The sequence below is a fragment of the Mytilus galloprovincialis genome, chromosome 1, assembly GCF_965363235.1.
Source record: "Mytilus galloprovincialis chromosome 1, xbMytGall1.hap1.1, whole genome shotgun sequence".
In the NCBI taxonomy this organism is placed as follows: domain Eukaryota; kingdom Metazoa; phylum Mollusca; class Bivalvia; order Mytilida; family Mytilidae; genus Mytilus; species Mytilus galloprovincialis.
In genome coordinates this window covers 31,086,891-31,113,759 of record NC_134838.1, presented here as the reverse complement: position 1 = coordinate 31,113,759, position 26,869 = coordinate 31,086,891, and the positions used below count along the sequence as shown (strand labels likewise).

The window sequence follows — 26,869 nt, the reverse complement described above, 5'->3', positions numbered from 1 at the left end:
TTTTTTTGAGATACTGACACTCTACCTCCAAGTTGAATGTCCTTATACGGTCCATGTTCAGATTCTGAGACTCAACCTCAAAGTGGAATGTTCTTATGTGGTCTTTGTTCAGATACTGACACTCAATCTCAAAGTGGAATGTTCTTATACGGTCTTTGTTCAGATTCTGAGACTCAACCTCCAAGTAGAATGTTCTTATATGGTCTTTGTTCCGATACTGACACTAAACCTCCAAGTGGAATGTTCTTATGTGGTCTTTGTTCAGATACTGACACTCAATCTCCAAGTGGAATGTTCTTATGTGGTCTTTGTTCAGATACTGACACTAAACCTCCAAGTGGAATGTTCTTATACGGTCTTTGTTCAGATTCTGAGACTCAACCTCCAAGTAGAATGTTCTTATATGGTCTTTGTTCCGATACTGACACTAAACCTCCAAGTGGAATGTTCTTATGTGGTCTTTGTTTAGATACTGACACTCAATCTCCAAGTGGAATGTTCTTATATGGTCTTTGTTCCGATACTGACACTCAACCTCCAAGTGGAATGTTCTTATGTGGTCTTTGTTCAGATACTGACACTCAACCTCCAAGTAGAATGTTCTTATATGGTCTTTGTTGAGATACTAACGCTAACCTCAACCTCCAAGAGGAATGTTCTTATGTGGTCTTTGTTGAAATACTGACCATTCATATGATCCTCGTTGAAAACAAAAAACGACACTTTTATGAACCAAGATAATTTCGATGGCATGTAAAAAGAAAGAGAAGTTGCGAATACATCCATGAGACAGCAACCTAACGAGATATGGTACATTTCACATATGATCCTCGGTGAAAACAAAAATCGACACTTTTATGAACCGAGGTAATTTCAGTTTCATGTTAAAATAAAGAGAAGTTACTTACACATCCATGAGACAGCAACCCAACGATATTAAAACACACCTAGAGGTTGACATGTGGTCTTCAATAACTAACAATTGTCCATACTATATATGTCAAACTATTTCTCGTCTTAATTTAAAAATTGTGAGTTAATTGAAAAGTGGGTATTACTGATACACTATTGCTACGCATATTTCTTCTAAATAGTCTTAAAAATGAATAAAAGATACATAAAAAAGGGGAATTTACTGAGGCAAATCAATTCAATATATAGTGAAAAAGAAAGACGGAAAAATAATTGTCAGCAGCAACCCAAACAATTTTGTAATAAATAGTTATGGTATGATAAATTAAAAATCATCTTGGTCGATAATAAGAAAAGCTCTTTTTTTTGTATTTTACACACGCATTTCGGTATCATCAGAATTGACATTATTGTAAATATAGTAATTATGTAAGTAATAATAAACGGGCACATTATACATCGTTTTAATGTACATATATAATAGGATCACCGCAGCCTACATAACACATTATGTGACTAAGGTGAGAATTAAAATGTTCAATGAAGGACCACGTGATGTTGACGCCAAGCATTTCTGCAATTCTTGCTGCTGTCTATAGAACATTGTAGTGTACACTTTCAATATACTAATGTGTTCGATCCGTTTTCATACGCCCGTTTACGGAACGTATAATGGAATACCGTTGAATCTCTGTCCGTCCGACCGTCAGTCCGATGTCAACATGGCAGACATTAACTCAAAAACCCTTAAACTGGTGAATTGTTTATATCTAATTTGGGGGTTTTCCTGTTTTCCGACAATACCTCAAGAATGCTTTCACCAACTTGCAAGACATTTTGGTGAATTGTTTATATCTATTTATATGAGCTCCCTTTAGATTTTTATAAGTTTTAGATTTTACGTTTCCGCGTTGCAGGGTTTTATTCATAAAAAAAGGGGGATTTTCCAGTTTTCAGACAATAAAAATGCTTTCAGCAGCTCATGAAACTTTGGTGAATTGTTTATATCTGTTGATGTAAGCTCCCTTTAAAGTTATATAAAGTTAGATTTTACATTTCTGAGTTATGTTTTTTTTTCATTAAAAAAGGGGGTATTTTCCAGTTTTTGGACGATAACTCAAAAATGCTTTCAGCAGTTCTCATGAAACTTTGGTGAATTATTTATAGAATCATATTCAAAACAGTGTGGCTGTGGCCATTGATTGACGACCTAAATTATCCCATTGACTGGGACAGATTATGTGAACGTTTGTCTGTAACGACCACTGTTCACTATGTACTTGTTAAAGACACTTAAACTGTGGGGTCACCAAAGGTTCTCAACACCAAAATAAAGTAATTCGAAAAATTAATCAGGAATAACATGATGTTTTGATTTATATCAATAATATAAATCAAAACATAAAGGTTATTCCTGATTAGTTTTTCGATTTATTTTATTATTAAAGGCGTTAAAAACCTTTGGTGACCCCACAGTTTAAATTCTATAATAAGTAAGTAGTGAGCAGTGGTCGTTACAGACAAACGTTCACATAATCTGTCCCAGTCAATGGGATAATTTAGGTCGTCAATCAATGGCCACAGCCACACTGTTTTGAATATGATTCTAACTATTGATGTAATCTCTCTATTAATTTTCATAAATTTCATTTATGACATTGAGAAGTAATTGAACATTATTTGTTAATAGTCTGACAACAGATTTACTAAGTATATAATATTGCGCAACAACACAGTGTATTGCACAACAGCAAGAAATCTTTAATTGCATAAAAATTCAATTCATATAACCAATTTCAAGTTATTTGACTACCTTTGTTCCGAAACCTATAATATGTCAAATATTTAATCACAATCCAAATTCAGACCTATATCAAGCTTGGATATTGTGTCCATTTTTGACCTTGAACTGTTCAGGGTTGGACCTGTGCGTGTGTATCCAGCTGCGCTCAGCGAGGCAGTTTCTAAATGCTATTGGAACAGCACAGCAACGACAATACGGAAATGTATTTTTTTGTAACATAGTTTAGTTAACTGTAGCGAAGTCGAAATTGGCTCATAATTTGATAAACGCCACCGGCAGTAGTGCGGGATTTCTGGGCATCCGACTGTCATCATCAATTTGGGTTAAGACAAAATCCTTTGCGTTTTATAACAATATCTTTAGCAAAGTCGGTTTGATTTTATCCAATGGTATAAGGGTGACTACTTATTACATTCAGATCATAAGGTCAAAGTTCAAGATCACAACAGAATCAAGACTGAAATTTAGGCTAAGTTTTGGATAATTTGAAAGGATGTCATAATTTGAATCATTTCCAACGTGTAACACTTTTGGGTCGATGATTTTCCGGAAAGAATCCTGCTATTGTTTTATCACTAGGTCGAAAGTTTTCAAATGATATCTTTTGAAACGTATGTCTTATCTTTATCGTATTTACCGTGAAAATGTATATCCTACAATAAGTAGTTTATTTTATATATTACAAACTTGGTTTGACAATTTACCTGTAACCATGTGACAGAAAGGCGCCCATACATTGATTTTTATGTCAACAGAACAAGGTCGCAATTTATACTTAAATTTGGGCACATTGCTTGATTTTTGAGGTAATATTGTGAACCATCGCCCGACTTGTACCAGACTTTTGATTATCTATCTTTGAGTGGGAGCGACCCATATGGATTTTGGAGTTAATATGCCACGGTTGCAAGAGCGATGGATTGACTGAAATTACCTTCCGGATGTTAACATATATCCAACTTGTACTAACATTGTGGAATAATGCAATAGGTTGAGTAAAACCGTTTGATTTTTATGCAGTTAAGCTGCATTATGCGAGCACCCTAGATTTGTGTTCTACCCAATAAATGCTGAAATACTTGCCATTGTTATTATCTAGCTCGCTACTATGTTATATATAACTAATTGAACACTTTTTTAATACTTTTTATTCTGGATTACAAAAAATATGACCAGAAAAACCTTAAATGATCGCCGATTTATCCAAAAGTTTTGAAGTTACACATAGGAAGTAGTGCTTATTAAGAATCCTTGTGTAGTTCATTATGACTTGTGCTTTTAGCTAAGATGTCAAGGAACAATTGTATGAAATATTTAATCGCCGAAAATCTATTAAGACAAGTAGTTTAGATTTCCCAAATGGCAAAAGTCGTAGGGATATTGTTTGTCATCAATACGTAGTACAATTACGTCAGTAGTCTATTATATAATGAGTTCAACTGTTCATGCTGTTGGCGGCAATTTCAAATTAGAAAAAAGAAATTTTCGTAGCTTTTCAATTTTGAGGCAGGTGTGCAAATTAGCGGTGGTCCGAGGTCCGCGACCTTCCACTTTTGCAAGCGGAATTTCGACTAGGATAGTTGGTTTTCTAGCTACGCCCGACGTAGTTACCTTCCACTAAATTACTTTGCAAACCTTCCATGCAAGTCACCAAAGTCTCCAATTAAACGAGCTTAAAACTTATTTTTATCATTATTATTCATGACAGCGATGTTCATTTTGTTCAACCGCTAGCTTTATACAGAAAATCGCCGACAAATATTGTATAAATTCGAGTCCGGAAGCGGATAAGGATAATTCCGGGTTTGGCGATCAATTACGAAATAAATCAAAGCAGGTGAAAAAATAAATCTATGCATGGTAAATGAATATAAACACTAGAATTGTAAACCAAAAGATATATGTAAAAGAAAGAAAAAGCAGAAAAATATTTTATACAGAAACTCAAAATTACTTCTTGACAAATTTTAATTTAAAAATCCAATACAACGTAACAGCTGGGAACAGTATATCTAACAATATACATGTTCATGGTCACAGTCTAAATTTTCTTTATCAGTTATAAATGATGATAATGCATGTGAGATGCTTTTAAAGTGTAACATATTACTGCAATTTCGAAGGGTTATTTGTTTTTCTCAATTTTGAAGGGTCAATTAAAGTAGCTGAAAGTTTCTTTATTTTCACAAATAATGCAACTATATTATGTATACCTAAATGTAAGTAAATCATATGATATATAGGTGGCATTCTTTGGGACACTCTACCCCTCCTGTTTGATAACTTGGAAATGGTCGAGCTACCCACCCCTAAACCATATGAGGGGCAGATCCAGGATTTTAGGTTAGGAGGGGCACAAACTTAAATTTTCGCGAGCAGAGCGAGGCTAAAAAAAATTTGAGATAAAATTATCGGAATATTCTTTATTAAGCTGAGAACAACCCATGCTTTGCAAATTTAAGGAGGGTGCAAGCCCGCAACACCCACCATCCGCCCCTGCATATATTCAAGTATAGGACAATATAATAAATAAAATGAAATATAGGGGGAGTCCCTGGAGTTACCCCACCCCCTCCTGTTTGAGAACTTGGAAATGGTCGAGATCCACACCCCTTAACCATATATATTCATGTTTGTGACAATATGAAAAATCAAATGAAATATAGGAAGAGTCGCTGGGGTCACCCCACCCTTCCTGTTTTAGAATTTAAAAATGGTCCAGATCCCCACCCCTAAACCATATATATTCATGTATGGGACAATATAACAAATCCTACCCCCCCCCCTCATATATGCATTGCTTTTGAAACCTTGATAACATATAAATTATTTGCCTTAATAAATAAATCATTAGATAAACATGAATGTACTATATATGAATGTTTAATGTTGAGGCAACATTGCCAGTTTTCATAATTACGGTTGCCTTGGTTTTTGGTTAACTGCCTTCAGCGCTTACAGCGCTTTGATTAGATCATTAGGTCACAGCATCAAATATTAATTTAAGTCATATGAAACGAGTGAGTGGTGAAAAATAATGTTTTTCCAATTCTTGAACCAATGCATGTATATATCACAAACTAAGTCCTCTGTGCACGATTTTATCATTTTTTACGCAAATATATCGTATAATCGTCAATTTTTTTTCTCTCTGTCTGTTATGATTTAACAAATATGGCTGCTCATTAAATGCCGTGTTATGAAGCCGAAGTTTACCGATTGTCACCTTATAGTAAATAAATAACAAAAAGCATGGGTATTGAGCACGTGTTTAACATGTACAATCAGATAATTGTTTATTTTAATGACAGATTCATGCGTATTGCGATCACCGGATTTTTACGAGGAGGGTTACGCTCAGGTCACTATGCATACGGAAAATATGTCGGCGAATTGCTTCCTGGAAGCAAGCAATTAAAAATAAGTAAACTTCTTCTAAATGTGGACAAATTAAAGAATTTTCCTCAGAAAAAAGTATATGTACAAAAGTTTTATAATGAAAACTATCCATTTAGTTATAAAACAGATGCATATTTTTTTTTAATTTGAGGTTTCATATGACTTTAATAGGCTTTAATTAGGGCAAAATTGTGATATCATAGAATTTATATAAATGATATATTCAAATTATGCCAAACGTGGGCTTAATATTATAAGAAAGTATGTTTATTTGTTATTTCTTTAATCTAATTGACTACCAAGTTGACATTCGAAGACTACCGCCGATATAAACATACACATACAAATAAATAGATAGCGACCTCGTACAATGGTACTTTCCCGTCTAAAAATAATCTTGCATTGCCTTTAGATAGTTATCTAATTGCTTATTATCAGCTTTTGTAATAAAGCATATGAAAATAATTGAGTTTACTGTTTTTGGAATGTAAAAAAATCTTCAGATGTTTAAGATAAATTAAGTGCTTTTGATGGTCTATTTAACTCAAAAAACAATGTTCATTTTTCGACTCTTTACTTCGCTTACACACAAATTTATCAAAACAACATATTGTTATTTAATCAAATGGTTGTTTGAAAATTCCGAGTTCTAACTAATTTGCTTCAACTCAATCAAAATGTAATGAAAAGGTTAAATATGCTAGATATGCTTACTGGAAGTGTGATGAGATGATTACAGTTTTAATTTGTCTCCTTGATTACATATAAAAAGATGTGGTATGAGTACCAATTTACTAAAATAAACCATTAAAGGCCAAAGTACGATCTTCAATACGGCTCCTTGGCTCACACCGAACAGCAAGCTATAAAGGGCTCCAAAATGACTAGTGTAAAACCATTCATTGACAACATATTAGATGAACGTTTAGGCAACACAGTTTTTCGACAGGCTGAGCGTATTCCAATGGTCACAAATTGCGCACATCCAATAGGCGATGATGTTAGCAATCACAGTTTATAGTCAAACTCAGTAAATACCCATATTAATTCCATTCAATTGATAAAATTAAACGATACAGTCATTGCCTAACCTGTATTAAACACTAACAAGCAACAAATAACATACATATCTTACATGTACACCTTATCTGCTTTGTGAGTTATAAGTGATAGGCTGAAATATATGTACTAGCTAGAACATTGTAATTGCCAATCAAATACTAACTAGTACATTGTAATTGCCAATCAAATACCAGCTAGAACATTGTAATTGCCAATCATATACTAACTAGTACATTGTAATTGCCAATTATATACTTACTAGTACATTTTACTTATCAATTATATACTCACTGGTACATAGTAATTGTCAATTTTATACTTAATAGTACATTTTACTTTTCAATTATATACTTACTAGTACATTGTAATTGTCAATTATATACTGTACTTGTCAATTATATACTTACTAGTACATTGTAATTGCCAATTGTAAACTAACTAGTACATTATTCTTATCAATTATATACTTACTAGTACATTATTCTTATCAATTATATATTTACTAGTACATTGTACTTGTCAATTATATAATAATTATTTCATTGTACTTGTTATTTATATACTTTCTAGTACATTATACTTTTCAGTCATATACTTTCGAGTACATTCTACTTGTCAATTATATATTTACTAGTACATTGTAATTGTCAATTATATACTTACTAGTACATTGTACTTGTCAATTATATACTTACTAGTACATTGTAATTGTCAATTACATACTAACTAGTACATTGTAATTGCCAAATGTAAACTAACTAGTACATTGTAATTATCAATTATATACTTACTAGTACATTGTACCTGTCAATTATATACTAACTAGTACATTGTAATTGTCAATTGTAAACTAACTAGTACATTATTCTTATCAATTATATACTTTCTAGTACATTATACTTTTCAGTCATATACTTTCGAGTACATTCTACTTGTCAATTATATACTTACAAGTACATTGTAATTGTCAATTATATACTTACTAGTACATTGTACTTGTCAATTATATACTTACTAGTACATTGTACTTGTCAATTATATACTTACTAGTACATTGTAATTGTCAATTATATACTTACTAGTACATTGTAATTGTCAATTATATACTTACTAGTACATTGTAATTGTCAATTATATACTTACAAGTACATTGTACTTGTCAATTATATACTAACTAGTACATTGTAATTGCCAATTATAAAATAACTAGTACATTGTTCTCATCAATTATATACTTAATAGTACATTGTACTTGTCAATTATATACTTACTAGTACATTAAACTTGTCTATTATATACTTACTAGTACATTGTAATTGTCAATTATATACTTACTAGTATATTGTATTTGTCAATTATATACTTAATCGTACATTGTACTTGTCAATTATATACTTACTAGTACATTATACTTGTCAATAATATACTTACTAGTACATTGTACTTGTCAATTATATACTTACTATTACATTGTACTTATAAATTATATACTTACTAGTACATTCTACTTGTCAATTATTTACTTACTAGTGCATTGTACTTGTCAATAATATACTTATTAGTACATTCTACTTTTCAATTATATACTTACTAGTACATTGTATTTGTCAATAATATACTAACTAGTACACTGTAATTGCCAATTATAAACTAACTAGTACATTGTTTTTATCAATTATATACTTTCTAGTACATTCTACTTTTCAATCATATACTTTCTAGTACATTGTAATTGTCAATTATATACTTACTAGTACATTGTACTTGTCAATTATATACTTACTAGTACATTGTAATTGCCAATTATAAACTAACTAGTACATTGTTCTTATCAATTATATACTTACTAGTACATTCTACTTGTCAATTATATACTTACTAGTGCATTGGACCCATTAAGTTAACCATTTATGTCTATCCTCTGAATCGTGTTCTGATAAGGGTATTTTTTTAGGGTCGGCTCTTTTCCCCATAAGAAATTCTTTTAACATTTTTCTAAAAATTCGTGTGAAGAGGTAACAGATTTTTTTTTATATGCATGATTTCTGATAACAATACTGGTCGATGAACCTAGCCTACAGTGAACCATGACAGCAAATTAATGCAAAATTTAGAAATAAATTTTGACAAATCAATCAATTAATTCAAAGGTCGAGTCTCGTGACTTGTAATGAGAAGTAAATGTATTAACTTAAGTTACACATTTACAACTATCATTAGGATTAATGAATGATAACATGGGGTGTCATCAAACATGACTGTCGCCATTATTCAAAATAGAAAATTGATAACAAATTGAATTCAATACTAAATTCATTCAGAAAAATCTTGTCATGGGTCAACTGAAATGAAACATTAACGTTCCTCGTCAATTACGTTTTGGTTCATATTTTGTCCTCACGTTTCAAAGAAGAGACCGTCGGATGTAACGTTGTTTTTTGGTCAAATAATGTAAAACAATTTAATGATTTATAAATTTACTTTTCACTTCACATATTATCTAACTTTAGTTTGCCTCAACTAAATGTTATGAAACTTTAAACACAGTGCTCACTACCAAAAAAAAAAAAACCACAGATCAATTTTGAATTTTGGTGGCGTTTAATCAACTGTTCTTAATTTATGTCCCTTATAACTCTATGTGATACACAAGCGGGGGCATGATCTATGTCCCATAGACACTTTTCCTATTCATTTTATTTAATGATGTTCTATAGCAATCTTACAAACAAAAACACATCATTGTGTTAAAACATACCAAATCTTTTCCACAGAATGCAGGTTCTTGCTCAAAAACACAATTGTGACCTTTATTTTAAAGCAGTAGCATTAGTTGTAGATAATCGGCCAATCGGTCTAACACCCTAATGTTGCTCATACTTAAAGTTGAAAATTGAATAGTATAACTTAAAAAAAAGGTGTCAGTTTCCCCTACAGTCCCTTTCCAACCCACAGTGTCAGTTTCCCCTACAGTCACTCTTCATTACAGTGTCGTTTCCTCTACAGTCCCTTTCCAACAAAGTATCAGTTTCCTCTACAGTCCCTTTCCCATGCACAAAGTTTCAGTTTCCCCTAAAGTCCCTTTCCGTTATAGTGTCAGTTTCCTTTACAGTCCCTTTTCAACAAAGTATCAGTTTCCCCTACAGTCCGCTTCCCACACAGTGTCAGTTTCCCCTACAATCCCTATCCCACAGTGTCAGTTTCCCCTACAGTCCGTTTCCCACAGTTGCAGTTACCCCTTAAGTCCCGTTTCCACACAGTGTCAGTTTCCCTGTACAGTCCCTTTCCCACACAGTGTCAGTTTCCCCCTACAGTCCATTTCCCACACAGTGTTAGTTTCCCCTACAGTCCATTTCCCACACAGTGTCAGTTTCCCCTACAGTCCATTTCCCACACAGTGTTAGTTTCCCCTAGAGTTCATTTCCCACATATTGTCAGTTTCCCCTACAGTCCCGTTCCTATGCAGTGTCAGTTTCCCCTACAGTCCCTATCCCACACAGTATCAGTTACGCCTATTGTCCCATTCTTAGAATAGGGCATCTACTCTTAGAACAGGGCATCTTCTCGAATAGCATCACCAGGTACCTTACGGTTCCGTTCCCGTTCAGTAACTATCAACATAAGACTGAAGTATTAATAACATCGTCAGTTACCTTTACAGTTCTGTTCCTATACAGAGTATGACTGTCATTTACATATAGGATGCCGTAATTCTTGGAATAGGACTGATGCCTGAATAAGATCATCATATCATTCACATACAGAATGTCAGTTATCGCTACTGTTCCGTTCCCATTCCATAAAACTCAAATTTCAAGCTTAACAATTGCAATCAATATACACTATACAAGACACTTGATCTGTCAAATAGAGTACCATGCAGTATATACCATTGTCTGTCAAATAGAAGTTCCCCTGCGAGCCATTGTATATCCAATGGACTTTTACCCTACATGAAACGTTTCTCATGGACGTGTATCCTTTAAACCATTGTCCGTCTTTTTTTACTTTTATCCTACATGTCATTGTATTCCTTGTGGAAACATACCATATGTATACCATTGTCCCTGCAATAGACGTTTACCTTACACGTCTTTGTCTATAAAATGGACGTTTATCCTACATACCATAGTCTTTTCAATGGACGTTTGTCCTTCATGATATAGCCTGCTGTCCCTGAGACGTTTATCCTACATAATATAGCCTGTCCCATGGAAATTAATCCTACATGATATACCCTACTGTCCCTGAGACGTTTATCCTACATAATATAGCCTGTCCCATGGAAATTAATCCTACATGATATAGCCTACTGTTCCTGAGACGTTTATCCTACATAATATAGCCTGTCCCATGGAAGTTTATCCTACATGCTATTGCCTGTCCCATGGACGTTAAACTTACATGCTGTTGCCTGTTCCATGGAAGTTTATCATGCATGCTATAGCCTGTTCCATGGACGTTTCGCCTACATGCTATAGCATGTCTCATGCATGTTTACCCTACATACCGGTACTATATATAAAAAAAGAAGATGTGGTATGATTGCCAATGAGACAAATCTCCACAACAGACAACAATGACACAGAAATTAACAACTATAGGTCACCGTACGGCCTTTAACAATTAACAAAGCCCATACCGCATAGTCAGCTATAAAAGGCCCAGATATGACAATGTAAAACAATTCAGACGAGAAAACTAACGGCCTTTATATTTATATACAAACAAGAGGCTGTCACAACGACAGCAAACCGGATTTATTAATATTTATTTGTGTCCTGGCAATATCACAAGAACCATTACTGATGAATGGTGAAAGTGAAAATCGTCAATATCAAATTTGACCTCCAGTTTGTCATCAGTATCAACATCTTAAAATTTGAAAAGCTTAGATTGAATGGTTCATGAGTAAATGCAACAACGTGAATGGAAACGCCATTTCACAATCTTTCAAGAACCATAACTCCTGAACGGTAAAAGTCAAAATCATCATTATTGAACTTGACCTCTAATTTGCCATCAGTAACAACATATAAAAATTTCAAAAGCTTTGGTTGAATGATTCACGAGAAAATGCACGGACACGACTGGAAACACCATTTTTCAATCTTTCAAGAACCATAACTCCTGAACGGTAAAAGTCAAAATCGTCATTATTGAACTTGACCTCTATTTTGTCATCAGTAACAACATATTAAAATTTGGGAAGCTTTGGTAAAACAGTTCATGCGTAAATGCACGAACACGACTGGAAACACCATTTTTCAATCTTTCAAGAACCATATCTCCTGAACGGTAAAAGTCAAAATCGTCATTATTGAACTTGACCTCCATTTTGTCATCAGTAACAACATATTAAAATTTGGGAAGCTTAGGTAGAACAGTTCATGCGTAAATGCACGGACACGACTGGAAACTCCATTTTTCAATCTTTCAAGAACCATAACTCCTGAACGGTAAAAGTCAAAATCGCCATTATTGAACTTGACCTCCATTTTGTCTTCAGTAACAACTTATTAAAATTTGGGAAGCTTAGGTATAACAGTTCATGCGTAAATACACGGACACGACTGGAAACTCCATTTTTCAATCTTTCAAGAACCATAACTCCTGAACGGTAAAAGTCAAAATCGCCATTATTGAACTTGACCTTCATTTAGTTGTCAGTAACAACATATTAAAATTTTAAAAGCTTTGGTTGAACGGTTCATGAGTTAATGCACGGACAACATTTGATTGCCGCCCGCCCGCCCGCCATACATCCCCAAATCAATAACCGACATTTTTGTCACAAAAATCCGGTTAAAAATGAACGAAAAACAAATATGTAACACATAAACAAACGACTACCACTGAATTACAGGCTCCTGACTTGGGACATGCAAATACATACAGAATGTGGCGGGGTTAAACATGTTAGCGGGATCCCAACCCTCCCCCTAACCTTGGATTGTGGTAAAATAGTACAATATCAGAACGAACTATAAAAATCAGTTGAAAAAGGCTCAACTCATTAGATGTATAAAAATACAATTGGACGTGGACGGGTACTAGTACATTCCAACAACAAAAAACACTAGGTAAATATCTGAGAGTACTCTCAGTTAAATGACAGCTAGTTCAAAGCCTCTAACAACTAATGAAAAAAGCATGCATCTAAGACTTAATTTTCAATCCGTACACATCCGACATCCAATGGATTTCGAGTAAAGACTGTTCCATAGACGATTCGCCTACATGATAAAGACAGTCCCTCGGACGTTAATCCTACATGCTATATATAAAAAAGAAGATGTGGTATGATTGCCAATGAGACAACTATCCACAAGAGACCAAAATGACACAGACATTAACAACTATAAGTCACCGTACGGCCTTCAACAATGAGCAAAGCCCATACCGCATAGTCAGATATAAAAGGCCCCGATATGACAATGTAAAACAATTCAAACGAGAAAACTAACGGCCTTATTTGTATAAAAAAATGAACGAAAAACAAATATGTAACATATAAACAAACGACAACCACTGAATTACTTTAACAGGCTCCTGACTTGGGACAGGCACATACATAAATTCTGTGGTGGGGTTAGACATGTTAGCGGGATCCCAACCCTCCCCTAACCTTGGACAGTGGTATAACAGTACAACATAAGAACGAACTATAAAAATCAGTTGAAAAAGGCTTAACTCATCAGATGGACAAAAATACATGTGGACGTGGCCGGGTATAGCCTGTCCAATAGAAGTGTATTCTACCTGCTATAGTATTTTGTTATTTTACTTTTCCCCATGGACGTTTCGCCTACATATTATAGCCTGTCCCTGGGACGTTAACCCTACATGCTATAACCTGTTCCATGTAAGTTCAACCTACATACTATTGCCTGTCCCATGGAAGTTATCCTTACATGCTATTGCCTGTCCCATGGAAGTTATCCCTACATGCTATATCCTGTCTCAATGACGTTCACCCTACAGGTAAAAGCCTGTGCCTTGGACGTTTCCTCATCATGATATATCATGGACGTTACGCACGGTATTCGGTCTATTTTTCATTTGACCACTTCTTGATGCATAAGTAGGACAAAAAGAAATCAATTCTGCGTATTATTAAATAATTAATGGACTTGATTCATCATTCGGATCGAAATTAAATAAAACCTGATTTTAATAAATTTAATGTTATGTATTATTACATAATTAAGCAATGATTCCGTGTTCATAATGCCATTTTTGCCGTGTAAGACGTAACAACAATAACTAACCATCCAAATATAAACCAAGAAAACATACAAACTACTGAATGGAATTCGATGAAATTTGTACAGATGGAATATAATATGATCATATTTATGGTGTGAAACGGTCGAGATAAATATCCTGTCAGTTCGCAATCGAGCGGCTATTTACGAAATTCAAAAGAGCTGCAAGATTTGAAAATTCGAGTATACAAAAATGAAAGCAAGCACTTTGATATATCAATATTTTCACATAAATAATAGAAAAGGTTCGCCATCTCTACATGAAAATGTGATTTTATTTAATATTACGTACACATTTTTATTTCTAACACAGCTTCTCTCATTTTTATTTTTTTTTTAGTATTTTCCGTGTCTCCCTTAAATGTTACCATAGAGTAATTGTTCAAGATTTTTCAGTACCATGATAATTAAGGGTATTTCAAATTTGTGACAGACAAATAAACTATGAAAACAAATGTGACTACTGACATGTGATTTTTTTAAAGATTTATTTAAGCATTCAATATTAAGGAAATGCTATTTTTTTCCATCAATTTCCACCAAGTTGTCCGTGTCTCCCCAAAATGTTACCACGTTCGAATTGAACGGTTTTTTTGCACGGAACGTCAATAAAACGTAATATATATAATTTTATTTTCCATTGACTGAAAGTTTAGAATTTTTGTGTCTTTAGCATTTGACACGTTCTGTGTAATGATATATTTGTTGGACATAATTTTTAATAATTTCTTTTAAAAGGTAATCAATAAACAAGAAAATTTGACTTCCATCAAAGTTTTGTAAACCTTTTAATGATCTTAAAGGCGACGAAGTTTTTGGTAAAAAATAAGTTTTCTATAATACCGAACCTTTCGACTTTGGAACATTTGAAGGCTAAAGTTGATAACATTTATACTCTTAAAGCACTAAAAAGCTTTGGTACTGGCTGTATCCACGCGATATATATGTCTAGATTTAAATATTTGTGATGACGGAATCCTGAACATCATATTACAGTATATCCATTTTGCAACAATTGACATGCTTGGGCAGTGACAAATATTTGAAATATATACTTTCAATAAGTAAAGATTATGAGGAAATACAGTTTATTTGTCAAAAATATATAATGAGTCATGTTTACAGTCTATTTTTTTAAGTAGTTAAACATCAAAATGTCAGCTGTATTAAATATAGTTCAAAGCTTTGACGTTTTGTACAGAAGTCGGTTGAAATAATTGAAAAACTACGTCGAGTAAAGTTACCATTACTAAACCGAACACTGCGTAACGTCACGTCCCTATGACGTTCACCCTACAGGTAAAAGCCTGTTCCTTTGAAGTTTCCTCATCATAATATAGCATGTCCCTATGACGTTCACCCTACATGTAAAAGCCAGTTCCTTTGACGTTTCCTCATCATAATATAGCATGTTCCTATGACGTTCACCCTATAGGTAAAAACCTGTTCCTTGGACGTTTCCTCATTATGATATAGCATGTCCCTATGACGTTCCCCCTTCATGTAAAAGCCTGTTCCTTGGGCGTTTCCTCATCATGATATAGCATGTCCCTATGACGTTCGCCCTACAGGTAAAAGCCAGTTCCTTTGACGTTTCCACATCATAATATAGCATGTTCCTATGACGTTCACCCTATAGGTAAAAACCTGTTCCTTGGACGTTTCCTCATTATGATATAGCATGTCCCTATGACGTTCATCCTACATGTAAAAGCCTGTTCCTTGGACGTTTCCTCATTATGATATAGCATGTCCCTATGACGTTCACCCTACAGGTAAAAGAAAGCCTGTTCCTGGGACGTTTCCTCATCATGATATAGCATGTCCCTATGACGTTCACCCTACAGATAAAAGCCTGTTCCTTTGACGTTTCCTCAACATGATATAGCATGTCCCTATGACGTTCACCCTACAGGTAAAAGCCTGTTCCTTGGACGTTTCCTCATCATGATATAGCATGTCCCTATGACGTTCCCCCTACATGAAAAAGGCTTTTTCTGGGACGTTTCCTCATCGTGATATAGCATGTCCCTATGACGTTCCCCCTACATGTAAAAGCCTGTTCCTGGGACGTTTCCTCATGATATAGCATGTCCCTATGACGTTACCCTACATGCTATATAGCCTGTTCCATTGACGTTCATCCTACATGTAAACGCCTGTTCCGTGGACGTTTGAGCTCTCACCCTATATGGTATTCACTAAACCCGTTTATATTGTTTTAGGTCACTAGCACACTATGTAACGATATTATCTTTCCGACTATTTTTATTTGTTAAATTTAGACTGGAGTTGTCTTATATGCAATCATACCACATCTTCTTATTCCTTTATTCAAGTGTTCAAGTGTTCAATTTTAAGAACCTACTTCCATTGGTCTGCACAAAAATAACTAATGTCAACAATAACAATTTAACATCAACAACCTTAATTGATATAACAATATTAAACTTTCAATTTATTTAAATAATCAAATAGTGCCAAATTCGTAACTCCACTACTAACCTGTATTGGAATAAGCCTCGCCTTCCTACTAACCTAATATGGAATATACACGGTCTCCACGCGAACGCTTTAAACCAATCATATACCTAGAAACGTATAGAAGTTAAGATAATAGACAACACAATATTAGACCATACAATATTAGACAATATAACATTAGACAAAACGACATTAGATAATAGAGAATTAGACAGTGCAACATTAGACATTTCACAATTAGAAAATAAACCATAAGGCAATATACCATTAGATAATAACAATTAGACAATTCAACATTGGACAATACAACATTAGAAAAACGACATTAGACAATACAACAGAAACACCAACACGACAATCTAACTATTCCTGGAAAAGGCGTAAAGCCGAAAAGCTACATTTTCGCTAGTATAAATTATTGTTAGTGGCCAGCAAAAAACCCGTCTCCTGGTCCGGAATTTTCCTGCTGTGTCGACGACTGATTAGTGGTCTTGGTTGTTTTCTGCTGTTTTGCCGGTTTTTTTTGTCCTTTGACATTTTCCCATTTCTCATTCTCTATTTTATATTAAGTTTTTACAATATATGGTGCCATTATATCATTGGCTCATTGACGTTTATCTTATATATAATAGTCTGTCTCATGGACTATTATGTCAGTGTTTGTCTCATGGACTTTTACGTCAGTGTCTGTCTCATAGACTTTTTCCTTTAGGTCAATGTCTATCTCATGGACTTTTACGTTTACGCCAGTGTCTGTCTCATGGACTGTTATGTCAGTGTCTGTCTCATGGACTTTTACGTCAGTGTCTGTCTCATGGACTTTAACGTTTACGTCAGTGTCTGTCTCATGGACGTTTACGTTTACGTCAGTGTCTGTCTCGTGGAGTTTTACGTCAGAGTCTGTCTCATGGACTTTTACGTCAGTGTCTGTCTCATGGACTTTAACGTTTACGTCAGTGTCTGTCTCATGGACTTTACGTTTACGTCAGTGTCTGTCTCATGGACTTTTACGTTTACGTCAGTGTCTGTCTCATGGACTTTTACGTCAGAGTCTGTCTCATGGACTTTTACGTTTACGTCAGTGTCTGTCTCATTGACTTTTATGTCAGTGTCTGTCTCATGGACTTTTACGTCAGTGTCTGTCTCATGGACTTTAACGTTTACGTCAGTGTCTGTCTCATGGACTTTTATGTCAGTGTCTGTCTCATGGACTTTTATGTCAGTGTCTATCTTATGGACTTTAACGTCAGTGTCTGTCTCATGAACTTTTATGTCAGTGTCTGTCTCATGGACTTTTACGTCAGTGTCTGTCTCATAGACTTTAACGTTTACGTCAGAGTCTGTCTCATGGACTTTTACATCAGTGTCTGTCTCATGGACTTTTACATCAGTGTCTGTCTCATGGACTTTTACGTCAGTGTTTGTCTCACGGTATTTTACGTCAGTGTCTGTCTCGTGGACCTTTATGTCAGTGTCTGTCTCATGGACTTTTACATCAGTGTCTGTCTCATGGACTTTTACGTCAGTGTCTGTCTCATGGACTCTTTCGGCAGTGTCTGTCTCATGGACTTTTACGTCAGTGTCTATCTCACGAACGTTTTCCTATAACGACATACATTTCATATTCTTATATATATCTATTATGTTTTACCTTGATAAAGACTATTACTCCTCTTTTCAAAGTCTAGGTTATGATATTTCAACGTTGCCTTAATTTGAAATATACCCGGTAGATGAAATTTAAGGGAATTATTTTACTTGATGCGTGTAGGACAAACAAAAAACGTTGATACAATATAAATGTTACAAACTATTATATACTGTTGTAAATACTTGAAAAAAATAAATAAACGTATACATATATATCAAATATCTATCAAGATAGTTTTATAATAATAGGTTATAGATTTTCTTTTAAACAAATGTTATAATTGATTTTGGTGTTGCATATACTTTTGTACATCCCATATACGTGTAACATTTATGTCGATGTACAACAAGGTTTTTCAGTTGTTGAGATTGACATATAACTAGTACCAGCAGGGAGAACCGATGAGATAGATTCGTTGCCAGGATACTTTTAAATACATGTATCGAGATGATGTCAACTTTATACTTTTCGAAATCAGTTGACGGTAAGCGATACGAAGACATCAACTTTCTCCGTTCGAATGAAATGATCAATTCATTCACTCGTAAAATTTGGTATGCATGTGAATTGATGTATTCATACACAGGGGAATGACATACGTCGATATGTCCAAAATTGATACATGTATCAATACAGGAGATAAGCTGATCACTTCATCATTTATTTTCAAAAAATCGTATGTTGGAGAAAAATATCATGTTAATAGAGAAAATATTCTACAGAAATTATAATTGGACTAGATTGGATAATCAGGAAAAGAGGACAATTTCATCAATTATTCAAAATCCGGCCATAAATCAAGGAACGTCGGCAAGCTTCATAATATACAGACAATGTAGATATCGGAAACAACACAGCTCTGCGCAATGCGATGTAATTTTTTTCAAAATGTTACTATTTTTTCAATTTTTATTTCAGAACTAACACCTCTCGAAAGGACGGTTTGAATTGCCTTTCAAACAAACAATAGCAGAACATTTGTTACCAAGATTTATAAATATATTTTTTTTACACAGATAGCAAGACAAATATTAAAACTCATTATGGCAACTATAAACAGATATTTGATATTATATTGACGTTATATTTCTTTCTTTTGCAGCTGCTCCTCCTTTATCGAATTGTGGCATTGCTCCAGGGAGTAGTAGAAGATCTTTTCGTTCACAGTCACATGTTGCCTTTTCTACAGTTTCTAAGAAAAGTGACCCAAGTGATAGCATTTCAAAATCTCGATCACAAAAAAGTTTTGACAATCATGCATTTTCGCAAGATGGTACTAGTGTTTCATCCAGTCACACTCGTACTGAAAATTCAAAAGACGGTGAAGGTGCCAGTAACACAAATAACAAAAGCGAATATAAAGAAGATCTGAAGATGAATCATAATCTTAGAAGAAGCACTGGAAAAGATAAGAAGAAAGAAAAGATAAACTATCCGGACGTTGTTGATTCGGCTAGAAAAAGTGAAAAGAATAGGCCAACAAAAAACTATGACGATGACGATTTTAGAAATACAAAAAGTCGTAGTGATTCGGTAAGAAGATCCGAAAAAGAAAAGGAAAAATCGAAACACAGAAGTGATTCAACGAAGAGAGGTGACTTTAGGGAACAGTCTGAATCGGCAAGGAGAGATAAAGAACGAGGTATGTATAGACTACACAAACATCGAGACGATAACGACTACAGTTCTGATGAAAGAGACCATGAAAGATTTTATGAACGCGATGAAAGACCACAAAAGCATGAGAAAAATCAAAACGATAGACACCTAAAGTATCGTCAGAGTGACAAACATAAAACAGAAAGTGTTAACACTGATGACAGTGGTAATACTTATATTTCATCTGTGTCAGATCGTTATCACGAAAGAAACAATCGATGGAACAGACAAACTGATAAACAGGAAACTCGTCGATACCCAAACGATCGAAAATATCGCGATGATCGACAACACGAACATCGACATCGTGACGAACGATATGATGATCGTAGATACGGTGATGACCGTAATTATCGGGATCGATACTCAGAAAAATCATCTAGTCAAAGACAAGGTCGTGTTGACATGCAAAGTAGAAAAAATCATGACTTTGAAGAACGGGAGTTTGACAGAAGACGTTCTCGGCGTGAAGAATCTGGTAGGCAGCGAAGTCATTCTTCATCTCATCAGGGAAAATATTCTGATCATGATAGATACAGGGATAGAGACCAGAGAAGTCATTTTGAAGATGAACGGAACTCGGGTTTAAGACGACGTGAAAGTTCGAGGTCCCAAAGTGGGCGACATAGGAGTAGATCATCATATAGATAGCCTCATTTTATTTAGGTCTTTACTTTTTTAATCTATTTGATTTTCTACAACCAATCAAATTTCAGCAATACAACTATTTCATTACATTTTATCTGCCTCTCAATTAATGTATGTCAGATTCTTTACCACCAGAAAGAAAAGTAATTCTTTTCTCAATATAATATAGGTTTATTTTACATATATATATATTCGAGATGAAACGATTCACTTAGAATTCATAAAGTACGAGTAAAATTTGTTGACTTCCCTTTATAATAATATTTCTGAAATTATATTTTTCTTCCTCGATTTATTGTCCAATTTGGTTCTACTTTAAAAGATGAAAAGCAACACATCGTAAAAATGCTAAACCTTAAAGGCAGAACATTACCGCCTTATGCCTTTTTTCGACACGCAATAAAGTATAAATCAATCATTTTCCTAAACCAAGTATCTTTGACAATGTATTATATGTCATTATCTTCCAAGTTTACAAACAAGTAGGGCAAATCCCTCCACGAGTATTTCACATTTGAGCTCGATCTATTTTACGTCTTTCAATTTTTTTTTTAAAGTTTTCAAGTATTACAGCTTTATGTTAGCACAAAGGGTTCTACCATTAACATTTTTATAATTTAGTACTAACTATCTAGATGCATCTTCGAATTCTTGCAGCATTGATGGAAATTAAGACGCAATTTTTATTGCCACCATCTTGTTTATCTATCGTCTCTCTCTGTATGCAAACAAATTTGGTTTTACTCAGAAACTATCTAACCACCCAAACGTTAAGGAGAAAGCATGAAATGCTATAAATATCGGTTGAGATGCAGTATTTCTAACTTATCGGAAATGATTTTCTTTTTACATGTTTGAGGTGTATGTATAAAAAAGAACCGTAAACTTCAAGATTAAAGTTTAGACAAATGTTGTTCTTTATAAATAGTAAAACAATTTTAATATGTAAATACATCATTGATCATCATTGTACTTTTTGTATATCCAATGTGAAAACACAATATTGTTTTAGCGATGTAGAAATAAATATATAAAATGTTGAAAAGAAAAGTCAAATCAATCTGGTCAAATCACCTTATCCGGAACAATAATGGTGTCAGACCACCAATTACTCCCTTCAATTTAGAATGTAGAAAATAGCTCTACTCTGATACAAAATAATGCTTTTGGTGTCATTGTTTACTTAACAAAAATTTTCAGAAATGAAACTTTTGGTGAAAGAGAATTTCTCGCTTCATTGAAGACCCATTAGTGGCTTTCGGCTGTTGTCTGCTGTTTGGTCGGGTTGTTGTCTCTTTGACACATTCCCCATTTTCCATTCTCATTTTGTTAGACCATTTTGAGCCAAAAACTTGTCTATGAGTTTGCATTAACAATTCAGGATTAATGCGATCTATAGTATACAAATTTAAGATTTCCAGAAAAACAGGGGTTATTTTGGTAGTACCTGTGTTCTCAAGGTCAAATTTTCGTTTAAGACTTCAAAGGTAGGTTGAAAATTGGCATGTAGAAAGGTAATACATGTACAATTCAGGATATACCTGGTTTCTATGAAGTTAAACTTAAGGTAAATTATTTAGAAAGCTGTGAAAATTGCAAAATTAGGTTGAACAGTTAGGGATTATTAATTTGTGGTCTGACACCTAATGTGTAAGTGTATGCCTGTCAAGATTTGATATAAGATCTTACAATATCAAATTTTACAGGTATTTTTACAGTTTGTCTCGAAGACAATGCACGGGCAGTCACTTGTCTATTTATGTAATATTATAAATAGAACGAGAGTGGGGATACGCCTTTGGGACAACACTAAAACAAAGCCACCACAGACAAAAAAAAAACCACCACAAAATCATATCTAGAGATGAACATATGATACTGTCTTCTGCACTGAACCGGTGTCTATACAATTTGTCAATGTCTGAACCGAGTCTAGAATAGTATCGGATAGATTTAACTAGATGAACATATGATACTGTCTTCTGCACTGAACCGGTGTCTATACAATTTGTCAATCTCTGAACCGAGTCTAGAATAGTATCGGATAGATTTAACTGAAACCATCAAAGATTTGCCATAAACATAATAACGATGATGATGGGTAAATGTTAACGTCCAGTGGCAACTATCACACACACACACACACACACACACACACATATATATATATATATATATATATATAATAGGATTTGTACTAAGGTCAACACGCTGGGTTTGATTTTCAACATGCTAGTTCACAAAGTATTAGTCTGCAAGAAGACTTATAATGCACCATACAGGGATACAAAATTCTGAAACTGAGACGGCTATGCAGTCTTTTGTTTAAATACGAAGTCCGGGTGTTTATCAAAGAATAAGCCATCATCACTTGCCATGTCTTTAGTTTGACGCGACGCACACTCGAGGCCAGAAAGCTACAATGAAATACCGATGTGATTCTCTAAGTTCCGAAGACATTTTAAAAAAGACCATCGCTGTTGAAGTTCTTCATGATTGACAGACACTTTAACATGTGCTAATTTCCTATATGTGAAAGTAATATAAAAGAAGCAGAGGATACCAAAGAGACAATGAAAAATCATAGTCGAAGTAAGACGACATTTGTACTTCATCCTAAATTGTTTTGAAAAACAGTAAAAGCCTTTATAAAATTTTCATTACTATCAGTTAGTCTTAGTCTGTTGACCATTCGAGGCTCTGTCATCTAGTTCATAGTCCATCAACTTTGAATTGATAAGCAATGTTGCTATCCATTAAATTGTCATTTTCTGAATTCTCATATAACTCTGTTCAAGGTTTGATTTGTCTTACGATGACCTTTGTTTTGCAGACCTATGGCCTTGAGTACATAATGTAGCGCGCAAACAAGACACTAACTTATGAGTTAATTATATATGGTCTGCTAGTACATCAATGTTTCCAAGTGTTAACATCCAATAATTCCCGATACAAAATTATAGAAGGATTGTTAATGTTATGCATTCAGTGCCTTATTTGTGATTTGATTTTCAAAATCACTTTCAATATATTTCCAAATGGCATCAGCTTATAACAAATCAACAACTAAAACAAGAGACGTATCTGTCAATGACACAGGCACATTTCCATCTATTATAGTACCATCACAAACACAATAACAACTATGAATAGAGGACATATCTGTCAACGTCACAGTTACATTTTCATCTACTGAAGTACCATCACATACACAATAAAAACTATAAAAAAGAACGTCAATTGCACGGGTACATATCTAACTAACATCACACACACAATAACAACTAGAAGCTATTAGACAGTTCTGTACCACAGCTAGTGACTTACAAACCCTCAAGGGTAGCATTCGCCCTGTAGACAGTTCTGTACCACAGCTGGTGAATTACAAATCCTCGAGTATAGCATTTGCTTAGTAGATAGTTCTGTACCACACTGACAGCTTGTGAATTATAATTCTCCGAGGGTAGCATTTGCTTAGTAGATAGTTCTGTACCACAGCTTGTGAATTATAATTCTCCGAGGGTAGCATTTGCTTAGTAGACAGTTCTGTACCACAGCTGGTGTATTATAAATCCTCGAGTGTAGCATTCGCCTAGTAGATAGTTCTGTACCACAGCTTGTGAATTATAATTCTCCGAGGGTAGCATTTGCTTAGTAGACAGTTATGTACCACAGCTGGTGAATTATAATTCTCCGAGGGTAGCATTTGCTTAGAGATAGTTCTGTACCACAGCTTGTGAATTATAATTCTCCGAGGGTAGCATTTGCTTAGTAGATAGTTCTGTACCACAGCTTGTGAATTATAATTCTCCGAGGGTAGCATTTGCTTAGTAGACAGTTCTGTACCACAGCTTGTGAATTATAATTCTCCGAGGGTAGCATTTGCTTAGTAGATAGTTCTGTACCACAGCTTGTGAATTATAATTCTCCGAGGGTAGCATTTGCTTAGTAGACAGTTCTGTACCACAGCTTGTGAATTATAATTCTACGAGGGTAGCATTTGCTTAGTAGATAGTTATGTACCACAGCTGGTGAATTATAATTCTCCGAGGGTAGCATTTGCTTAGTAGATAGTTCTGTACCACAGCTTGTGAATTATAATTCTCCGAGGGTAGCATTCGTCTAGTTGACAGTTATGTACCACAACTTGTGTTTGATAAATTCTCGAGGGTAGCATTCATCTAGACAGTTCTGTACCACAGCTAGGGAATTATGAATCCTCGAGGGTAGCATTCACCTACTAGACAGTTCTGTACCACAACTTGTGATTGATAAATCCCCTCGAGGGTAGCATACACCTACTAGACAGTTCTGTACCACAGCTAGGGAATTATGAATGCTCGAGGATAGTATTCGCCTTGTAAACAGTTCTGTACAACACCTAGTTTATTATAAATCCTCGAGGGTAACATTCGCCTAGTAAACAGTTATGTACCACAGCTAGTGAATTATAAATCCTCGAGGATAGCATTCGACCAGTAGACAATTGCAGGGCTTATTTTTCGGTTTAATCATGTAATATTTTTGTCCGTTCTTTTTCTTTATCTTGTATCATGCATGCATTCATACTAGATGTATAAAAATAAAATTGAGAATGGAAATTGGGAAAGTGTCAAATTTGAACTTTCATGTTCTATCGTTTATGGACTACCTCTGCTATTGATATGCGAGTCCCGGTACTATCATCAGCTCAGAATTCAGTAAGTTGCCACGGACATAATTTAAATGTATAAAGTTCAACTTTAGTGTTCCATCGTTAGGATATACATCTGCTATTGATATGAGAGTTCCCTGTGCTATCATCATAGATATAAGAAGATTTGGTTGCAGTGACTATGAGACAACTTTCCATCCATGTCACAATTTGTTTAATTAAAGCATCAGCCCAGAAGTCAGTAAGTCGCCACAGACATTATTTAGATGTATAAAGTTCAACTTTCATGTTCTATCGTTAGGGTATTCATCTGCTATTGAAATGTGAGTTCCCGGTGCTATGATCAGCCCAGAAGTCAGCAAGTCGCCACGTACATAGTTTAGATGTATAAAGTTTTAACTTTCCAGGGGCGGATGCAGGAATTTTCGAAAGGGGGGGGGGGGGGTGCTAAGGGGTGCTAACCCAGGGCAAAGGGGGGGGGGGTGCAAAACATATGTCCCGATACAAATGCATTGATCGGCAAAAATAAAGGGGGGGGGGTGCGCACCCCCGGAACCCCCCCCCCCTGGATCCGCCACTGCTTTCATATTCAATCAAGGGTGTATACCTCTGCTGTTGATATGCGAGTCCCGGTGCCATCATCAGCTCAGAATTCAGTAAGTTGCCACGGACATAATTTAGATGTATAAAATTTAACTTTCATGTTCAATCGTTAGGGTATACCTCTGTAATTGATATTCGAGTTGCCGGTGCTATCATCAGTCGTCACAGACATAATGTTAGATGTATAAAGTGTAACTTTCATGTTCTAGGGGTGTGGGTCATAGTCATGTTCTATCGTTAGGGGTGTGGGTCATAGTCATGTTCTATTGTCAGGTATATCTCTGTTATTGATGTGAGTCCTCGGTGCCATTATCAGCTCAGAAGTCAGTTAGTCGTCACAGACATAATGTTAGATGTATAAAGTGTAACTTTCATGTTCTATCGCTAGGGGTGTGGGTCATAGTCATGTTCTATTGTCAGGTATATCTCTGTTATTGATGTGAGTCCTCGGTGCCATTATCAGCTCAGAAGTCAGCAAGTCGTCACAGACATAATGTAGATGTTTCATGTTCTATCGTTGAGAGTATACCTCTGCTATTGATGAGCGATTTTCTGGTACTATCATCAGCCCAGAAGTTAGTTAGTCGCCACGGACATTATTTTGATGTATAAAATTCATTTTTCATGGTCTACTGTTAGGGTATACCTCTGCTTATGATATGTCAGTTCCCGGTGCTATCATCAGCCCAGAAGTTAGTAAGTCGCCTAGGACATAATTTAGATGT

General features: G+C 34.8%; 1 protein-coding gene across 2 annotated transcripts in view; it reads left to right on the top strand.

The window, feature by feature from the left end:
* LOC143071351 (uncharacterized) overlaps positions 1-21,854 on the top strand; it is a 42,269-nt gene extending 20,415 nt beyond the window's left edge. For both annotated transcript variants that reach the window (XM_076245609.1, XM_076245601.1), the window contains one exon: positions 19,683-21,854. In XM_076245609.1, the coding sequence (XP_076101724.1) occupies positions 19,683-20,890 (1,208 nt within the window). In that variant the 3' untranslated portion in view covers positions 20,891-21,854. The remainder of the gene's footprint in view (positions 1-19,682) is intronic.
* The last annotated feature ends 5,015 nt before the right edge of the window (positions 21,855-26,869 follow it).